This window comes from Psammomys obesus, unplaced genomic scaffold (assembly GCF_907164565.1).
Source record: "Psammomys obesus unplaced genomic scaffold, mPsaObe1.curated_primary_1811, whole genome shotgun sequence".
NCBI lineage: Eukaryota > Metazoa > Chordata > Mammalia > Rodentia > Muridae > Psammomys > Psammomys obesus.
The window spans coordinates 11,494,633-11,508,845 of NW_026589732.1; the positions used below are offsets into that span (position 1 = coordinate 11,494,633).

Sequence of the window (14,213 nt, forward strand, 5' to 3'; positions counted from 1 at the left end):
TGACTAGGCAATTGAAATGTTTTAGTTTCCTTTGTCTTTAAGAACTCCATTTTAAGGATTTACTTCAAATTTTCTTGCTTAGTAGGTCTTAGATACAGTTAGTGAATAAATTAAAAGCCAAATCAATTGGCATTCATTTGGTTGCTCAGGTTTTTCTTAGAAGTTTTACTTGGTAGAATTAACGTTGTTGATAAAGTAAGAGTATTTTCTTGGTAAGAAAAGCTTAATCTGTCTTTAAACAACATTTTCCCCCTGAATTATTAGGTAAAATTCTCAGTGATGATACTGCTCTCAAAGAATACAAAATCGATGAGAAAAACTTTGTGGTGGTTATGGTGACAAAAGTAAGTTTTATCTTCCTTCTGTATCTTTATGCATGTGAATCATCTCAAAAGCAGTGACCAAGTCCACAGTGGACAAAGTTTTTGCATTTCCATAGCATGCACAGGGTATGTAACAAATAGCATGGTGCACTTAGCTGCTTTCGAAAATGTAGGCAGATTCACCATGGTCCCCTATTAAGGTAATAACTATATATATTTATCTCTAAAGTCATCTTCATGTAAGATAAAACAATTAAAATGTCTTGTATTTAAAAGGACATTTCTTAGCTGGGCTTGGTGCTGAATGTCTTTAATCTCAGGAAGCAGAGGCAGGCCGATCTCTGACTTCAAGACCAGCCTGGATTACAGCTGTCCTGGGTAGGGCAGCCAGGGCTATCCCACAGAAAAAACCCTGTCTTGGAACCACCACCCCCCCCCAAAAAAAAGGGGGGGGAGGAGGGAACCATTTTTCTCTTGACAACCCTTAAGAGTTTTTCTCATTTTTTTTTTCTTAATCTGTTTTCACTCTGCCTTAAAAAAGAGGTGCTAGTCGGATAATAGCTAAGTCATCATGTGATTATTTTAAAATATGCTTAGCAATCAAATTAATGTCTTTTATTCTGTACTTTTTAATATGCAGCCTTTCAGGTACTAGGTAAGTTATGTGTTAGACCTAACAGGCTCAGGGCAAAAAAAAAAAAAAAAAAAGAATGCAAATTTGGTTTTCAGTGAAGAGATAAGCGTTTTAGAAAATAAAAAAGGAAAAGTCAACTGAAGAAATGGTGGAATTACTTATGTGAGTAGCTATTAAGAACTGTTTTGTGATTTATGATATTGAGATACATTGGGTAATTTTATGAAAATAAACTTTTTTTTTTTTTTTTTTTTTTTTGTATAGTAGAGCTTGAAAGCTTGGGGGAGAGCTCAGCCAGTAAGCCAGCCTTGCTTACCTTGCAAGGCTAAGAATCTGAGTTCTGTCTCTCCAGAGCCTTCATTAAAAGGGTGTGCTCACACACACTGCTGTAAGCTCAGTACTGGAGGCAGACAGGTTCAGCCCTGGGGCTCACTGGCCTCTGGTCTAGCCTACTTGGTAAGCTCCAGGGCAGTTTAAGGTAGATGGTCCTTGAGAGTTGATATCTGGCCTTTGGCCTCCACATGCAAATCTGGGTGTCCTTACAGATAGAGCTTCAATGTGGACTCCTTAAGGAGACTGCTTTGTATACTTATTTAAGGATACTCTGAGAAAAGAGTGGTGCATTATCAGTCATCTTCTTACTGCTGTAATAAAATATCCAAGGTAGAAGTGTAAAGTAGAAAAGGGTTTATTATTAGGGCAAACAGTTTTGGAGGATGGAAGTCCAAACTGTGTGAAGACTATACAGTAATGTTTTGTAGCTGCGTTGTCGTGATGGGAATACTTGTATATTTCCGTCATCGTGTAGCTTTTCTTCTGTCTTTATAAAGCCATCACAATTATTCATGGAGATTCTGCTATAATGTAATCTGAAAGGTCCTACCTCCAACACTGCAGTCAGATTTAATTTCTACCCTTCTCATACTGGTTTATCATAAAACTTCAAGGTTTATTCCAGGTGTGGTGGTACATGCCATTTGCAGCCAGAGATAGGGAAATCTTTGAGTTCTAAGCCAGCCTGGTCTACTTAGTAAGTTTTGTTTCAGGCCAGCCAGGGCTATTAGTGAGAGCCTGTCTCAAAACAACAACAGAAAGACTGTAGGGTTTGAGAGGGAACAGATATAGCAAGCACTTTTTGTAATAGTGAAAGCAAATTTAAGTGGATGATTAAAGTTGGTTCATCAAAGACTAATAGTGGAATAAATATAAGTTTTCGCCAAAGTCACAGAATAATAATAGCAGAAGGAAATGGTGAAATGAATGATAAAAATCTAGCACATATAAAATGGAGTATTACTCACCTCTAAAGAAAAATCACAAAATTTTCAGAAAAATAGGGAGACTTAGATGCTTTAAGCAACATTCACTGAGGGAAAAAAATGGATGTTCTCTCATTGATGCTAGCCTATTGGGTATACATTCGTACATGTAAACATGTGAGTATAGTTAGCATGCAGACAGGAGAGCAGGAAAAGATAGCTCACGAACTCTGTAGTATATCTAGTATACTTCATGTGAGTCTTTTGTTCTCAACGTATAACATTTTCAATGCAAAATAGTTCCTTAAGTGATCAGTGTCCATGCGTGATTCTGTGAAAGGTTGTTACCTTACTAGGAAATGAGCATTTTGCCCTTTCTTTTTTATTGCTTGAAAATTCCTTAGGCTGTAGTTTGCAAGCACTGCTAACTTGTGGTCTGTTCTTTTCTTTCTTTCTTTCTTTCTTTCTTTCTTTCTTTCTTTCTTTCTTTCTTTCTTTCTTTCTTTCTTTCTTTTTCTTTCTTTTTCTTTCTTTTTCTTTCTTTCTGTGTGCGTGCAGAGTGCTGCCTGCATGTGTGCCTGTGCACCAGCAGAGGGCAACAGATCTCATTATAGGTGGTTATGAGCTGGGAATTGAACTCAGGACCTTTGAAAGAGCAGCTAGTACTCTTAACCTCTGAGTCGTCTCTCCAGCCCTTATGTTTCATTCTTCAACCATGATTTTTGGCTACTGAATAACAAAGTGTGAAGATTATTAAAAGTATGTTTAAAATATTCATAGGCTTTAAATTTCTTAGAGTTTCTGGGAGTATTGCTCTATTATTCCTGAAACTCAAAAGACTCACATGCCAGCAATTTGAACACACTGAGAAACTTGCATTGTTTTCAGTGTTGGAACTAAAATGTGTCCATGTGTACAGTGGCACATGTCTTTAAGCTCAGCACTCGGGGAGACGGTGGCAGGCGATCTCTGAGTTTAAGACCAGCCTGGTCAACAAAGGTACACAGGTACACAGAGAAACCCTGTCTTAAAAAAAAAAAAAAAAAAAAAAAAAAAACAACTAAAATGTATCCTTGTTACTGAATAAGCATACTTAGGTGTTTTTTGTTGTTGTTGTTGTTGTTGTTTTTGTTTTTGTTTTTGTTTTTTTTTTAAGAAAATAGTTTTAATTTCAACTGCTGTATATTTTTGTACTGGGAAACAGAAGGCAGCTAACGCAGACTTACATATTGGGGTTTTGTTTTCTTTTGGGACAGGATCTCTTATGTAGCTCTAGCTCTGGCTGTTCTAGAACTTGCTATGCGTATCTGAAAGTGCTAGAGAACCACCTGCCTCTGCTACCATGCCCAGCCAGTTTTTGAAATTTTTTTAAACCAATAAAAAGAATTTGTGATTTTGCAATATTTGTTTTCTCAAAATGTCAGACTTGATTGAGAAGCATAGTCATGCAAAAAACAAAACAAAACAAACAAAAAAAACCCAGCAAACACCCTCTCCCCCCCACACCCTAGTGAGACAGGGTTTCTCTCTGTGGCCCTGACTGTCCTGGAACAAACTCTATAGACCAGGCTGGCCTCAAAGACATAGAGATCTACCTGTCTCTACCTCCCGAGTGCTGGGATTAAAGATGTACACCACCCACTCCCTAGCAACTATTTTTAAGTATGAAGTTTAATAGCATAGGGATTAGTAAGCACATTAAAAAAAATTTCCACTGCTATCACTCTATAAAGTTTTCATTTTCCACACTGCAGTTGCACTCACAAATACTAACTCTGCTTATTTCACTTAGCACAGTGTCACATGGTTCATCTGTGTTGTAGCATGAATCACAGTTTCCTTCCCTTTTCAGTTAGTTTTATTCATGATGCATAGGGGAAAATAATGGGAAAGGCACATATTAAGGTAGTTGTGTTGTATTTCCTTTAGTATTTTCATTAATGTAGTGAAAAGTTAAATAGAAAAGGTCTTGGAATGGATATATAACTTATGAGGAATAGATGCCTGAAGCCTATCATATCGCTCTTACAAGATCAAAAAAGTACCTTTAAAAAGCAGAGGTCATGGTGCTTTGGTAATTAGACTTAAATAGCTCTTTTCAGAATGGCTCACAAATAATTAAATACTAAATGCATTAACTGATGCTAATACACATTTCATGGAGATTAGTTATTACAATATTTTGATGCTTAAAAATTAAAATCTGCACATTTGTGTGATGTTCCATTTTATCTAGAGTAATTCATGTGAAGGATTTTAACCCATTGCAGATTTAGAACCTTAAAGAGATGCCAGGATGTGGCAAAATAATCTTCACACTTTTATATTGGCAGTTAAGGTTTACAAAAGGAAAATGGAGTACATGCCAGCAGTGTTTTTTTTAAAGTCTCCTTTGAGCCCGCGCTAGTTTGTTAGCCTCCCCCAACAGTTGCTAGCTCATGTTGAGCAAAACATAGTTCAGCTCACTGCTTTTGTGCCTTCTGATTTAGAATTGTGGGAGAGTATGCTCAATTTTAAGCCCATCTTCAGTTAAAATAGTTGACTTAAGTCCACCAAAGGTTACAGACTGAATACTAATAGGGCTCACATAGAGTAAAATTCAGTATGATTTTTATCCATTTGCTGCATGAAAGGCTTTATGGCTGTGCTTTTAGTTGAGCAATTACCAGGCATATGATCATAAATTGTTTTGCTGTGTGTTTATGTTTCTAGTCCTTCTTTTACTTACATCTGTTGCTTTACAGGCAGCAATAGGGCTTTTTTTCCTCCTAAAATAAAGCAGATTATTTGGAATCTTTATAAACAATCTACTTAAGAGTTCAGCCCTCAAAAAATTATTTTGATGATGCTTTTAAGTGGTGATATACTTGTTAAAAGTTATAAGCAAGGTGCATAAGTAAAGATTTGTAGAAAACTATATGGTACTTTGGCTGTGTGTAGCCTGCATTTAAAACAGTGACTTCTTTTGGGTTCTTTTTCATACTGAATTGTAAATACTGAAATGAGTGTCCGATGCTAATTGCACTTGATAGTTAAGACAGTGTACATCATCTTAGGAACTTTGAGAGGTAGTGAATTGCTTTCATTTGCTAATGTTGGCATTTTACAAAATTACGTTTCTCTGTGTAGCCTTGGCTGCCCTGAGTATTAGGTTGATCTTGTAGCTATGGTAGTACAGTGAGTGGCCACACAGCGCCGTGTGTTTACTTTGTTTTTAATACATCCAGCCCAAAGCAGTGCCAGCACCAGTGCCAGCTACGGCTCAGCAATCAAACACCCCCACCACTGCTGCAGTTAGCTCTTCCACAGCAGCAGTGGTGGCTCCGGCTCCAACTTCCACACCTGCTTTGGCTCCCACTACCACACCTGCATCTACTACTCCAGCCTCAGCTACAGCATCTTCTGAGCCCACACCTGCCAGTGCAACTCAGCCCGAGAAACCTGCAGAAAAGCCAGCACAGACACCAGTGGTTACTAGCCCTACACCAGCTGACAGGTAAGGACTACATTTTAAAAATTAGATCACAAAGTTGTCACATTTTTTAATTTTTTCAAAGTCAGGCTGACTACCATATCACATTTTATTTTTTAAATGTACTCTGAATTGGGCTTGTCTTTTTATGTTGAATGTGTATGTGTACCCACCAGTGTGGGGAGCACACGGACTGATGTGATGTGTCTTCCTCTATTGTTCTCCACCTTATTTATTTGAGATCAGGTCTTTGGCTTGCCAGTTTGGCTTAGGCTATGCAGTGACTCTTCGGGGTCCACCCTTTGCCATCCTCACAGTGTTGGAATGACAGGGGCATGCCATTACACCCTACTTTGTCATGGCTTTGGGGGACCTGAAATCAAGTTCTTATGCGTGCATAGCAGGTTGTTTATAAACTGAGCTATCTTCCCAGCCGGCTTTATCTATTTTTATAGTTTACTATTAATAATAATATAGGCATACAGTCTTTATGCAGATTTTTACATTCTCAATTTTTAAAAAATCTTTATTGGAAGAGATGTTTAAGAAATACAAATTTAAAAAAGAATAATTAAAATGTTGGCAGCCAGTCATTTTTATATTTGTTGTGATTGTGGTCATTTTTATATATGTAATATAAACATCCTTTCATATCAATAAAAAAGTCAGTTGCTGTATTGTATTGCTCTGACATTTGTTAGCTTTGATAATTATAGAAAAGTATAATTAAGATCTTTGTGTGTTTTCCTCATCTATAAAATATGGGTCATACTAAGACAGTGTAAAGCAAGTGGAAAGTGGTGTGTGTACACAGTGACTGCTAAGAGTTACAGTAGTTGCTGTTTCATCTAACTCCTTGTTGAACCAACAGCTCTAAACAGTATGAATTCATTTATTCAAAGTGCTGTTATAGGAGATGGCACCTGTGGCTTTTGTATAAAACTCTTAGATTCAGCCTATTAGCCAGAGCTGCTGCTTCATTCCTTCCAAAGTCACTCATTATTCCTTCCTCAGACCTGGTAAATCAAACGAGAGGGAGGAGGTAAGAATTACAGTGAGGATCATTGAGCAGTTTGGGGTTTTTTGTTTTGACAGGATTCTGTTTTGCGGTGGTAGGATGTTCCTTTATTGATATTGATAATGATAATGACCAAAGCAAATGCTTTAGTCATAGTGATTTTGGCTGAAAATCACAGAAGGGATTTCCTGTGTTATCTAAAATATGAGTTGTATTACTGCCAACCTGAAACTGGCACTAAGCTATTTTTGTTCTCTGGCTTAGTACGATTTAGAACATGAGTAGCAGAAACTTTGTGAACTTAAAATCAGAGCTGGTCACTGTGGAAAACGGGCAGTGATTAGCAATTCTTTGAAAGCATGGAAAAGATTTATGGTGTTCATAGCAGTATAAACAGGTTTTTCCCTTATACAAGGGATATGTTTCAGATGTCCAGCGGATACTTGAAACCACACAAAGGGAACTCTTTATGCTGTGTTTTCCTAAACAAACATGTCCCTGATGAAGTTTAATCCATAAATTAGCCTTACTAAAAGATTAATGACTAATGAAATTACAACAATTAAAAAAAAATACTGGATTGAAAGTTGCATGTGAGCCAACTCTGTGGCCCATGACTAAGCAGAGCACTCCAGAGGCTAAAGCAGAAGGATTACAAGTTCAAAGGCAGTATGGACCTAAATAGCACGCTTTTATCTCAAAGAAAGTTCCTTGAGCTGGGCATAATTGTCCACATCATTAATCCCAGCACTTGGGAGGCAGAAGTGGGTGAATCTCTGAGTTCTAGAACAGCCAGGGCTATGTAGAGAGACTCTGTCACCAAAAGTAAGTTCTTCGAAATATTCTCTCTCTCTCTCTCTCTCTCTCTCTCTCTTGGTTTTTCGAGACAGAGTTTCTCTGTGTAGCCTTGGCCGTCCTGCACTTGCTTTGTATACCAGGCTGTCCTCGAACTCACAGAGATCTGTCTGTCTCTCCCTCCCAGAGTGCTGGGATTACAGGCGTGTGCCACCAGGCCCACCTGGAAATGTGCTCTCTTAACATGTCGGATATCCCTGTAGATGTCCCAGTCTGTTTCTCTTCTGTCTTCTGCACCCCTTCCTCCAGAGATCTTATATCCACTCACTTAAAAGAAATTCTGGTGTATTTCATTCCTCAGCATCACTGCTCGTTCATTTGGGGCATTCATAAAATCAAGGTTTCCTAAACATGATGCTGTGACAGGCACTTCAATGGAGGCTCTAGTAATTGATACTGTTAAGGGACCAATAGACAAGTGGCATTTATAGCATGAATATAATGGGCAAAGATGGCTTCATGACTTGGGTAGAAGCTGGCAGCACAGTATTTCATGCTGTTCAGAATGACACAGTTTATGAATTGCTTCTACCTACAGGTTTTAGTACTGTTAGACAATGGGTTATGAAACCCTTTTGTTTTAGTGTTCTACTTCTAAATGTGGCTTCCTTGTCTAACCATGTCAGTTGTGTTTTGGAAGAGTATAGAATCTCCTGCTTGTTTCTGAGAAAGTAGCACAAAGTTTAGGGAATGTAATTATTTTTTTAGAATACTTTTCTTCAGCATCTATGGCACCATTGCCTAATTTAAACCCTTTTTCCCGTATATAACTAGAATGCATTCTGCTCTCTTGCACACTAGAAGATCACCAGAATCAGGTTAAACTATTTCATCAAAGTCTGTGTGGAAAGGATTTTAGGAATTTGACAAATGAATTCCCCAAACAATTTAGTTATTATAAATTTAATGTTTTTAGTCAGTAGTACAGTGACTTTCTTAATATCCTTATAAAACTCACTGTGTGAGCATCTCATATCTGAACAGTGTACTAATGTGCTAATATTAGATTTTTTTTTTTTCATAAACTCAAGCCATTCAGCATTCCAGCATAGGTGGGAGGTACTCATGCGGCCCCACCCCTAGCTGAGGAGCTACTGGCAGAAGATGGTTGCTTGGGAAGGGGAATCATTTTTCCATGTGCAAGGAGCCACTGATAGGTTTCCCAAGCCGCTGTGGATGGCATCACACCCATGCACATATAGGTAGTAGTAGTACTATTAGACTCAGTGGGTCATGAAGCTTGGAGGGGGAGAGTTGAGGGACAGCTGGTAATAGCAGAGAGTTGGGTTTATATGATCAAGATATGTTAAATACATACTGACATACATGTATTGCCAAAGTGAAATTTTTAAATTAACTTTTATGTTTCCAGAGAGTTTTATAAGTTTATCTCATACATATTATATTAAATACATACATGCATGCATACATACATTGCCAAAGAAAGAAATATTTAAGTTAATTATTTTAGGTCTCTAGAGAGTTACATAACTTAGGAAAGGATGCCTAGTGATCTAGGAAAGCACGCTGTAAACTTTGTTTGGGTTTTTTGAGACAGGATTTCTCTGTGTAGAGGAGGCTAGCTGTGAATTCAGATCCACCTGCCTCTGCCTACAGAGTACTGGGACTAAAGGTTTTCTTCACTATGCCCGGATGAGTGCAGACTTCTTAGTTGGACTTAATATATTAGTTACTTAGTCCTTTTTGCATTTAATCCACAAATTTGCATGTCATCATTATTCAGGGGCCATGTTAGTCTTCTCTGTATTGTTTCAGTTTTAGGGTATGTACTGCTGAAGCGAATACTTAGCTACTCAGTCTTTTTTTCTCAAATGTGTATCTTCAAGGAGAGTGACAGACGTTCTAGGAAACAAGATAAATGTGTTCTCAAAGTGCAATACTTGGTGAATAGGAGTCAGGTATACTCTGGGCTTCTCCATTACTGCTGGCCACCATTTTCTGTGATTTGTTTTTTCAGGTCAGTTTTGTTCTTCAAAACCTACCTGTTAGCAGTACAGATTGTGCTAGTGATTACCGCCATAAAGAAACTGTACTTGTGGGCTTAACTCAGTGAGGACCTGGGTTCAATTCCCAACACTCACATAGTGCTTCTTCACAAGTGTCAGTTGCTCCAGTCTTGGGGGATCTGATACCATCTTCTGGCCTTCTCAAGCACCAGGCACACATGTGGTGCATGGACATCCATGTAGGAAAATACATTAAATCTCAAAAGGAATAAAAAAGGAAAGAAGAAACTTCCCTTGTGCTTTGTGATGTCAGTGTTGCTGGTCAAGGACACATTAGAGTCGACTCAAATATTATCTTACCCTGCTGCTGTTGACTGTGGAGCAGGCCTCCTGAGTGCTGAGAGGACAGCAGTGTTCTGCCATGCCCAGTCAGGACTTCCTGTTATATGAGAGTGGCTATAGAACAGCATAAGCCAGAGGCAGAAACTAAGTACTACAGAGCAACATTGTACATTTTCCAGGAGTATGTCTTTTACAGTTTTTATTGCATTTTCTTTTTTGTTTATGGCATGCATGTAGAAGTCAGAGTATAGGCTTGTGGGAGTTGGTTCTCCTTGTACCTAGGCATGAAACTCAAGAATCTCTGCCCATTGAGCCATCTCTGGTCTGGGCATGCATTTTAATGAATAGGAAAATTGTGATGGTCTGGTACACTTAGTTATTGTCTCTGTAGTTTAGGAAAGAAGTGAGATTGGATTAAGATTGAAGAGTACTGTTTAAAGTACACCACAACTTTTAGTGCTTAAAGAGATTTTTAAGATATCGTGAAAATTGTCCAAATGATTCTGGAGATCAAGCCTCCCAGATTCTAAACTGTATCATCCACAGTGGTGACTTAGTGTCTGAGTCGCTCACATTAGCATTAGCTGGGTTGCTGGACAGGATAGACAGCCCTGTAGACATATACCTAACTAGAACTTGGTGTCTGGCTGTGTTTTGGTTTTTAAAGTTGGAATGATGCTGGTGAGTAGAGGCTCTTGATTCCAAGCCAGACAACATGAGTTTTGATTCACTTGCCCATGTGATAGAGGAAGAGAAGCAGTCCCTTTGCATTGTCCTTTGCCCTAGGTGTGCACTGTGTCCACACAGATACACAGATGCATTTGTAAATGTAGTTCAGAACTGAAACTGAAGCAATGTGCGAATGTATGAAGTGCTGTTACTTAAAAATTTGTAATAGCAGACTGAAAAAATGGCCTAGCAGTTAAGAGCACTAGTTGCTCCGGCAGAGGACATGAGATTCAGTTTCCAGCACCTACATGGTGGCACACCTGTCTGTGACTCCAGGCCCAAGAGATCTAATGCATCTTCTGACCTCCAAGGCACTACACATGTGGTGCACGTACGTACACTCAGGGATACTAAAATAAAGTAAAAACGATAATTACTTTGTTACTTAATATTCATAAATAAATATTGTGCACCTAGCAGAACTCCACCCGTAACTACCCTCCCTCATATTGCTTCTGCCATTTGTCCCCTTCATTCCTCTAAATGACTTCACTTCTACTTTGTCTATATTTACACATGATTTTTTATATCCACTGTCAGCATCTCCGTGGTGTTTTCTAATTTGTCAGACTTTTATTTGGAACTTAATCTGATTACACAACAGAACAGAAATATATGTTCGTGTGTGTGTTTGTGTTTATGCTGGGGATTAACCTAGGACCTTATGCCTAAAATTGATTTTTTTCAGTATGTGTGTGTGTTTGTTATATAACTGATATGTGTTCTTTCCCTATTATTGAAAACTTAAAAAGCTTCACTGTGAAAGACTTGGCAGTCTCGTTTGGTTTCTACATGTGATGCTTTTATCATGTATTACTTTTGACATTTCTTTAGTAATGATTTGATTGATAAGTTATCTTAACTGCAGCATCGTTTTCATATGTCATAGAGCAACTTTTCTTTAAAAGCATTGGTGGGATTTTTGTTGTTGTTGTTGGCCTTTCTTTAAGTACTCTTTAAGATTGAAAAATTTTCCTTAACCATAAATCTTAAAGGTAAAGCTTTGGATAACGTCGCTTCAGAGACTGTGTTACCCCCAGACTTTAATACATAAAGAATTCTTTAGAAATTTTGTTACTGTAATAGTTTGATTTTGACATACTTTTGAAATTTCTCTCAAAACTCTTTACAGTACACCAGGAGATTCTTCCCGGTCAAATCTTTTTGAGGATGCAACAAGTGCCCTTGGTGAGTGTCTAACTTAGAAAATACGTTCTCAGACAATGCAGTCTCTTATTCTAGATCACCCTGATATATCTACTTCTTGGTCACTTACAATTAAGTTTTAAAATGATTTAGTCAATCATTAGTCATTTAATTGTAGAACTGAAGACTTTGATACTTTCCATACTGAATCTTTAAAATCTCTCGCAGTTAAGTCAATTCCCAATGTGAACTTTATATGTAGTCTTAACAGGTTTGCTCTGTGTGTGGGCTCTTCCAGATCTGCCTTTGGAAGGCCTTGCCATTTTCTTTAGTGTGCCTACCATTTGTTTGTTCACCTCCAGCTTTCATCCAGTGTGCTGGCTTTCTAGATTCCCAGCTGCATCCTGTTGCTTATATGGGCACATAGCAAAAAAGGCCTTCTTGCTCAAAGCTTGATTTAACCATTAAAAATCTTTTCCTTTCCCTTCTCTAATCTGTCAGCTTTTCTCCTCCCATTATTAAATCCCTGTTACTATTCATGTTATATTGTTTATTGCCTACTATCCCTGTTTCTGTTTTGGTACAGAAGGTAAAGAGCTGGGATGGTTGTAGTCACCTGTTTGATTGGTTTCTGGGCTCCCCAGCAGCAGCAGCATTTTGACAGCACTGACAACCCTGGGGATTACAGGTTGGTTCTGACCTACATGGGCTTTAACTCTTTGGTACCTGCCTTGTATGCAGTGACAAATGGAGATGTTTTAAACAGTCAACCCAAGATTTTCTGGGTATACTAAATTCAGAATTTCATCTTTGAGAGACTAGCCTGGGACAACACTGCCACCAAATACTTTGAGTCAGCATCCATTCATGAAACTGAAGACGTACTTCACACATGGAAAGCCATACCTTTCCGTTAGAAAGGTATCGGAAGAACTGGAAGAGAAGATCAGGGATTACGTAGAAAATGGGAGACTCTTCTGTAGCTTCAGAGCTAGAGCTAGTTGGCCCGTGTCCCTAATGTTACTAAGGGTTCTGCTACCTGTCTCACAATAGAATAGAGTGCTTTGGTGCTGTTGCGCAGGAGTCAAGTGCGTCATGCCTCCTGCTGTTGCTGCTGCTGCTACATCTAAGTCTAGTGGTTTTTACTTACACACTTTTTGGGGAGCGACATAACATATTTTAGTCATGTTTCAGTCTGTAGAAGGCAGAACAAGTTATGATTTTGTCAAGAAGCCAACAACTAGGAATGGTGGTGCCCTTATATTTATGCCTTTATGTCACTGGATCATTCCGCTTCAGCTTTATAATACCAGGGTCTTGCTCTGTTAAGTCCCTGCTCCGTTGTTGTTGTTGTTCTTCTTCTTCTTCTTTTTTTTTTTTTTCTTTTGTTGTGTTGTTGTTGCTTTGTTTTTTTGAGACAGGGATTCTCTGTGTAGCTTTGGCTGTCCTGGACTTACTTTGTAGACTAGGCTGGCCTCTAACTCACATTGATCCACTTGCCTCTGCCTTCCTGAGTGTTGGGATTAAAGATATGTACCACATGCCCAGCTGAGTCCCTGCTGTAATTTCCCATTTGACTTTTGAGATTCCTTTCCTGTTCTGTCTGTAACCGTTCTTCTCAAACACTCTAGTAAAATATTATTCCTGCCTCTAATTACTGTTTCCTGTGTTTCTGCTTTAGGCCATATACACATTTAAACTATGGGACTGGCTAAAAATACCATGCATATATCATAGGGATCCCCCACACAAAATTGTGCTACTCATCCCCCTCTGAACTTGTGGGCTTCTTTATTTAAGCTTCCAAATCGGAAATCTTCAGCTGCCGCAAGTATCTTGTTCCCTTTCTTGCTTTGCACCAGTGTGCTTGCTGTTGTTTATAGGTGAGTGACACGTGGCTGCTGGTCAGTTAAACTACTGGGCAGAGTTGCGGTTAGAGAAGGGAGACCATAATCACTCCACTTTCGGAGGTGGCAAGAAAGGCAGAGATACCCACAACCCAAGTGGAAATGAAGATAGTTTTAACAGAGGTGAGCTGAGAGTGGAAGCAGCTTTCATTAGGCAAGCTACCTTACATCTGGGGCCCTATGACCTAGCTACAATACATGTATTGTATCCCTGATATGAAATTATAACTTTGCCCATCAATTTGAAAATACAATGTAAATACAATGTATCAAAAGAAAAAAAAAACAGCACAGTTTTCTTGCACCAGAATTGACAGCTTGAAATATATAAAAAAGTGGACTTGTTTTTTGTGAGATAGAGCTTGACTTTATATATAGACAAGGCTGGCTTTAAACTCACAGCAGCCTTCCAAATAGTGAGATTATAAGAACCCACAAAGCCAGGCATGATGATGCACACCTTTAATTCCAGCACTTGGGAGGCAGAGTCAGGCAGATCAGATCTCTGAGTTTGAGGCCAGCCTGGTCTACAAAGTGAGTTCAGGCACCAGGACTCTTGTT

The 14,213-nt window shown here is 38.6% G+C and overlaps 1 protein-coding gene and 1 non-coding gene across 2 annotated transcripts in view; one reads left to right on the top strand and one right to left on the bottom strand.

The window, feature by feature from the left end:
* Positions 1 to 14,213, top strand: part of Rad23b (RAD23 homolog B, nucleotide excision repair protein) — a 44,274-nt gene that overhangs the window by 19,843 nt on the left and 10,218 nt on the right. Inside the window, exons 3-5 of the mRNA XM_055605303.1 lie at positions 265 to 344; positions 5,444 to 5,712; positions 11,732 to 11,787. Coding sequence (XP_055461278.1) covers positions 265 to 344; positions 5,444 to 5,712; positions 11,732 to 11,787 — 405 coding nt within the window. The remainder of the gene's footprint in view (positions 1 to 264; positions 345 to 5,443; positions 5,713 to 11,731; positions 11,788 to 14,213) is intronic.
* Positions 9,261 to 9,367, bottom strand: LOC129675376 (U6 spliceosomal RNA). The gene has a single exon (XR_008719914.1). It is a non-coding gene; the product is annotated as a U6 spliceosomal RNA (small nuclear RNA).